The sequence below is a fragment of the Gracilinanus agilis genome, chromosome 1 (genome assembly GCF_016433145.1).
Source record: "Gracilinanus agilis isolate LMUSP501 chromosome 1, AgileGrace, whole genome shotgun sequence".
NCBI classification, from domain to species: Eukaryota; Metazoa; Chordata; class Mammalia; order Didelphimorphia; family Didelphidae; genus Gracilinanus; species Gracilinanus agilis.
The window spans coordinates 798155704-798162444 of NC_058130.1; the positions used below are offsets into that span (position 1 = coordinate 798155704).

The 6741-nt window shown below is 43.7% G+C and overlaps 1 protein-coding gene across 1 annotated transcript; it reads left to right on the forward strand.

Annotated features, from left to right (window-relative positions):
• Window positions 1–442: 442 nt before the first annotated feature.
• On the forward strand, window positions 443–5931 carry LOC123230576 (zinc finger protein 420-like). The gene is made up of 3 exons (XM_044656709.1): window positions 443–476; window positions 3245–3480; window positions 3649–5931. Exons 1-3 carry the CDS (start codon window positions 443–445, stop codon window positions 4849–4851), a joined length of 1473 nt encoding a protein of 490 aa, XP_044512644.1. The 3' UTR covers window positions 4852–5931.
• The last annotated feature ends 810 nt before the right edge of the window (window positions 5932–6741 follow it).

The window sequence follows — 6741 nt, forward strand, 5'->3', positions numbered from 1 at the left end:
ATTTGAGTTCTGCTTTAGACAGGTTGAGTTGGTGTGCTGGGGGTCTCCCCGGGCATTTGGTAATGTGGGCAGCATCTTTTTTAATGAACTGTTTTAAATTTGTTATTAATACTTAAAAGATCCTTCATTCAATTCTGACAGTCTCCTGCCCCCTCCCTCCTTTAAGGATTCTTAAAACCAGACCATTGTGTGTGTGTGCGTGTGTATGTACATATGTGTGTGAGCACCTGCACAGCCTTCCCAGGTAGAGGAAGGAGGTCCGTTTCCTTCTCTCTCCTCCAGGACCCAGATCGGATATTACCTTTCACACACGTGTCCTTTGTGTTCTGTTCTTTCCATTTTTGTTGGAAGAGCCAGAGAGCATGGTCCCTGCCCCTGTTTCCTCTTCATTCGTGCCAGTCTCCTCGTGTTTCCTTTTGCATTCTTAAAGGGGTCTTCGGTTATGTCTGTGTGCCAGGATAGCTCCCTCTTCGCAGGTTGGTGGGCACCCATTCTTGGCCCATATTCAGCGAATACAGAGGAGACTCTCTCTGGGTTTGACGCTGGGTGGTGGGTGTGCTGGGTCAGAGGGACTGTAAGAACTATAATTGGGTTTGACTCAATATTACAGTTATAAAAGTAATATTGTGGTCGCCCTTTATAAAATATTATCCTTTAAGTCAAAATGACTGAGCAGCTTTTTACAATGAGGTAGAGAAAGTGAAAGTGGGAAATGTAGGAAAGAGGTAGGGAAAAAATCCTCTAGCTACAAAAATACCAGAGTCTTAATCCTAGTACCTCTAAATCAGGAATAGGAATCCGAAAGCAAATCTCACCAGTATCCGAAGTTCTTATTAAGAAGCCGAAATTCAAAGAGCCAGGAGACACTGGAATCCACCGAGAACCTCCAGCTCCAGTCGCAGGCCAACAGAGGATCCAAGGGACCAGTCTCTTTAAACTTCAGGAAAGGAATGGAATCCAGAAGATCCACATCATTTCCTGTCTCTCCCCTTCTTCACAGAAACCAATAGTAGTCTTTCAATTTGCCTAATACTGCCCAGGAGGGTGAAATAAGTGAGCTATTTCACCTATAAAGATGGTAAATTTATAAAGTGATGTTCTCTGTCTGTGTCAAGCTGATAGATCGGACTGATAGGCCTCAGATTTGATTCTGAGTTAAACTGTAATCTGACTGTTTTTCTTGATAAACAAAAGGATTTCTTTGAAAGAGTTTCAAAAAGGGAAGGAAGGAGGGCCAAAGGGGATTTCCCTAACCCAGAGTTTCTACTTCTCCTCCTGCCAAACCTAATAGACTCTCACGAGTCTTTTCTTCTGGTCTTGCTGCTATCTTAAACCGTACTCCCTCTGTCTGTTACCCCAGAATTCCCTAATCTAACTTTCCTGAATATGGCCTCTCCAAAATAGTTTTGGTAAGGAAATATAGTTCAGGTAGCTTTGATAAGGTGGTGACAGAATGGTAAAGTCACCCTCAAGGGCTCCATATGAGAGGCTGCAGGTTTCCTTGATGACAGATAAATTCTTCTCAGGTTGGCTTCTTCTCAATAACTCAGATATAATTCAGAAACTGGAACTCAAGAACACAAGAGGCAGGAACAGATGGAAATCCGGTTGATATATCTCTATTTGACCTCAGCTGCAGGGTCAAATGGCTTCCTTCCTTCCTTCCTTCCTTCCTTCCTTCCTTTCTTTTCTAAAACCCTTACCTTCCATCTTGGAGTTAATACTGTGTATTGGCTCCAAGGCAGAAGAATGGTAAGGGCTAGGCAATGAGGGCCACTGAGTTACCCAGCTGCCCCCTCAAATGGCTTTCAGTTATTCTCCCTGACAGGAAGTGATCTCTTCAAGCTCCACTGAGATAGGAACCAAAAAGCCCCCTCCTGCAATAAAGCCCCCTCTTTATATATCTTCCTGATCCTCCTTGGAACCTTTTCTCTTGTTCTGTTTATGAGCCAGCCTGATTGCAAAAGCAAGCCTCTATCTTTTGCAAAACTTCTTTCTTATATTTTATATTTTAATAAGGGGCAGTGTCTGTGGGATCCACCTCTCCTCCTCTGAGTGTAAACTCTTATCAAAGGATTCACAAGTTTCTAACTGATTGGGTTAAAAGGGTGGAGCTCTCTAAGTACTTGATTAAGTTAAGATAAAGAAATTTCCTTTCAGGACACTTCATCTTTTTCATTTCAGGATGTATAAATGGGTCCAGGAGCATTTAGAAAGCTCCTACTGTGTGCCAGATGTGATACTGAGCTTTGGAGAGATTAAAAGAGGATGCAGATCCCTTTGTCTCAATTATATTTTTGTAACAAATTCTAACAGTATTATAACACATGGAGCTGGCATTGTCATGGGAAGGAGTGGGATTAAAGTCCCAGCCATGGCTTTTTGATGTTTGATATGGCCTCTCTACATGTCCAAGCTGCTCTCAGAAAGACAGCAGAACTCCTCCACATGCTTGAGGGAACCTCCTTGCTCAGAGGCCTGTATGTAGAGGAAGTTCTGGCCTCACTGGACTTCCTTGGTCAGCTTCTCCTTTTGGAAAATAGAATGACGGATACACCTGGCACACTAGGGATGTGACTTTGCTGGTGAAAGCTTTGCCTAAGAGAAGTGAATGAATGATTGTGCATGATGCCGTGTCTGGCGATCATGACCATTTCTATATTTGTAGCTCAAAGAAATGTTCCTCTTAGCATCCCTAAAAGCATAGTGCCATATTTTTATTGAGTTTAACAATCATTTTTCTCAATGGAAGATATTTTTTCTGGCACTTTTTTCTCAATGGAATCACTTTTTCTGGCACTTAAATGATTTCTGGTACATAGAAGATACTTAAACATTTTTCCTTAATTCGAATTGGATAAGACAGAAGCTGGAAGAATGGAGGCTATTTATATTTTGTATTTTCTTTCAGATGAAGACACCAGGTCTGGAACCAATGAGTCAGCTCCAAAGTTGGGCCTTTCTGTGGAAGAAGCATCTTGTGAAGGCCTCCCAAAGGATGGGCCCTGTATCTCCAGTTTCAGAAAAGCTGGAGCATATACTGCAAGGTTAGAGGGTCAGCAGGACAATAAGGAACTGAGTCTTCATAAACGTGATACCCACAGAAAGAACTTCAGGCTCCAGCCAGGCCGAAGAAGGTACCATCGAATCTGTCTGAAGAAGATATTTTCCAAGTTTAATGAATGTGGGAAACCCTTTGATTATAATTCAGGGCTTATTGACTATCAACTAATTCATGCTGCAGAGAAGCCTTTTGAATGTAATGAGTGCGGCAAAGGCTTCCGCTGGAGCACAGAACTTACTGTCCATCAGAGAATTCACACTGGAGAAAAACCTTACGAATGTAATGACTGTGGGAAGGCCTTCCGCCAGAGCTCCCAACTTACTATCCATAAGAGAATTCATACTGGAGAGAAGCCTTATGAATGTCATGAATGTGGGAAGGCCTTCCACCAGAGTGCGGGACTTACACAGCATCAGGCAATTCATTCTGGAGAGAAACCTTTTGAATGTAATGAGTGTGGGAAAACCTTCCGCCGCAGCTCACAGCTTACGGGACATCAGAGAATTCATACTGGAGAGAAACCGTATAAATGTAGTGAATGTGGGAAAGACTTCCGCCAGAGCTCCCAACTTACTATCCATAAGAGAATTCATACTGGAGAGAAACCTTATGAATGTCATGGATGTGGAAAGGCCTTCCACCAGAGTGCGGGACTTATGCAACATCAGAAAATTCATACTGGAGAGAAACCTTATGAGTGTAATGAGTGCGGGAAGGCCTTCCATCAGAGCTCACAGCTTACTGTACATCAGAGAATTCATACTGGAGAGAAACCTTATGTTTGTAAAGAATGTGGAAAGGCCTTCCACTGGAGTTCACGGCTCACACAACACCAGAGAATCCATACTGGAGAGAAACCTTATGAATGTAATGATTGTGGGAAAGCTTTCCGCCAAAGCTCACAACTCCTTGTACATCAGAGAATCCACACAGGAGAGAAACCTTATGAATGTAAAGAATGTGGGAAGGCCTTTCACCGAAGTACAGGGCTTACGCAACATCAGAGAAGTCACACAGGAGAGAAACCTTATGAATGTAATGAATGTGGGAAGACGTTCCTGCAGAAGTCTTGGCTTACCGTCCATCAGAGAATTCACACTGGAGAGAAACCTTATGGATGTAAGGAATGTGGAAAGGCCTTCCGCCGGAGCTCACAGCTGACTCAGCATCAGATCATTCATACCAGGGAAAAACCTTACGAATGCCATGAATGTGGGAAGACTTTCCACCAGACCTCTCAGCTCATTCGACATCAGATAATTCATACAGGAGAGAAACCTTATATTTGTAATCAGTGTGGGAAGGCCTTCCGACAGAGTAAACACCTTACTCGGCATGAGATAATTCATACTGGAGAGAAACCCTATGAATGCAGTGAATGCGGGAAGGCCTTCCGCCGGAGCATAGAACTTACTCGACATCAGACAATTCATAGTGGAGGGAAACCTTTTGAATGTACTGAGTGTGGGAAGGCCTTCCGCCTGAGAACAAGGCTTACTGAACACGTGAGAATTCACACCGAAGAGAAGCCTTATGAATGTAATGAGTGCGGGAAAGCCTTCCGCCAGAGTGCAGGACTTATACAGCACCAGAGAATTCACACTGGAGAGAAGCCTTACGGATGTAGTGTGTGTGGGAAGACTTTCCGCCAGAGCTCACAGCTTATTCGACATCAGAGGACTCATACTGGAGAGAAACCTCATGAATGCAACATCTGTGAAAATGCCCTCTGCCTGAGTAAACAGCTCACCCAGCAGTACCCTACACAAGCTGGAGAGAAGCTGTAGGAAGGGGGAAACCTAATGAATGTAATGAACATGAGGATTTCAGCCGGAACAGAGAACTTATACCAAAGGAAATCTTATAGTTGAAGCAAGTTAGTGTCTCATGTCCTATAGTGACCATTCCAAACCATTCCATTTCCTTTCTCGAGTCTCAAGCCTTCCATCTTCCCTAGTGTCTCCTCTTACAGCAGATGACTTTGCCACATTTTCCCCCCAAATTAAGGCTATCTAAATTGAGCTGATTTCCTCAATTTCACATCTATACAGTTCTTAGAAATATCCATTGTTTTCTCTTATGCCTTTTAGTAACAAAAAAAAAAAAATCACAGAATCATCTAAGTAGAAGCATGGTTCTAATCCAATGTGGCCCAGTCTTTATTCTTAGAAGAACCTTAGCTAGAGCATATAAAACAAAGTGAAAATGCTTTCCCCATTAGAGTCTCAATGTTAATGTCATAAAGGACATCGGGCTCCCTAGTCTATCTTCCACCTGGATAAGAACACCTTCTACAATAAACTCACCAAGGGGTCATTCGTGCTTTGCTGGAAGGCCTCTTAAGGGAGTGGGGACCATTTTCTCTTGATGTACTCCATTCCTGAACAACCTCCTCCTGTTACTCTGGTTTCTGAGCCATACGGCTAGATAGAAAAAAGTCCCTGACTAGATCTACCATGTTCCCCTATTGCACAAACACTTGAAGCTCTTGCTCATGTTCCCCAATTCCCCCAGCCCAGGGTCCAGTGACCATCCTGCTGTCCTCTGCATGCTCTCCAGCTTGTCAGGATCCTTACACTGATTCCCCACCACCCAAACTGGACAGTGTCCTCCAGGTGGGTTCTAAGAAGGGCCAAGTCCAGCCCCAGGCTATCACCAGATGTTTCTTCTAATATACCCATTATCAAATGAATGAAGTAACCTTGATAACTGTATCCTATCCTATACCAACCCGGCTCTCTTCTTCATTATGTAATTATCCCCTAAATGCTACTGGCATTAGTATTTCTGCTTTATGATGAGGAAACCACGGCTTCGAGAGATACATAATTCATGTTATGTCTTCAGCCTCTCACCCAACATCTCAAAGCCTTGCAGTCTTCTTTCTGTCCCATCTACTTTGATCTCTCAGAGCTCAGAGGAGCCTCTTTCTTGTTCAGGCCAAATCTTTACCTTTAGTAGCTATTTGACAGTGATGATTGCCATTTGCTTTTCAACAATCTCTTCTCATTAGAGACCCTCTTTGCTGAACAGGATTCTGAACCAAGAGCACGGCTTGTATGATCCCTTTCTAACAGACCCGTAAGGTAGGTAAGGCAAAGAGCCCCATTTTATAGATGAGGATGTGCCTGTGATCCAACAGCTAGGCAGTGCTAGTGTGGATTTCAAAGCTACCTCTCCTGATTCTCAGCCTGGTACTCTTCATTCTGTCCTGCTGGCATTCTTCCCTTATCTTTTATCCCCTTCTTTGTCTCCTTTGCCAGCTCCTAGTGAGAAAGCTGGCTGCTCGCCAAGATCCCACCTTCACTGTCGTTTCTTTTTATAATGCCTCCACTGGAAATCTCATTCCCAAGGCTTTAAGTAGAAACTTGCTGCCCAGTGGAGAGTACTCCATTGACTTCAGGGGACCAGGGACCAAGTTACCCCTTTCTTTCCACCCTTTTGCTAGATGTGACCATGGGCAAGTCAACTTTTGTGCTTCTGTTTTGTCACCTGTAAAATGGGAATGGGGTGGAGCAGAAGACTTCTAAGGCCTTTTCTGCTGCTAACTTTATAGTCCTTAGTGTCACTTCCAAACAGACGGCCCTTTAAATCTGGGCCCGATTTGGGGGGGGGGGTGTTATATCTGCAAGTGGGACCATGATTCTCCCAGTGGCATTTCTTCGTGATCACTGTCT

Excerpts from the sequence above, each read along its gene's own strand:
- LOC123230576 (XM_044656709.1), top strand. The coding sequence starts at position 443 with ATGTCTGTGTGCCAGGATAGCTCCCTCTTCGCAG. Across the intron at positions 477-3,244 it reads GGATAGCTCCCTCTTCGCAG|AGAAGCCTTTTGAATGTAAT; the intron begins GTTGGTGGGCAC and ends TTCATGCTGCAG. Across the intron at positions 3,481-3,648 it reads CGGGACTTACACAGCATCAG|AGAATTCATACTGGAGAGAA; the intron begins GCAATTCATTCT and ends ACTATCCATAAG.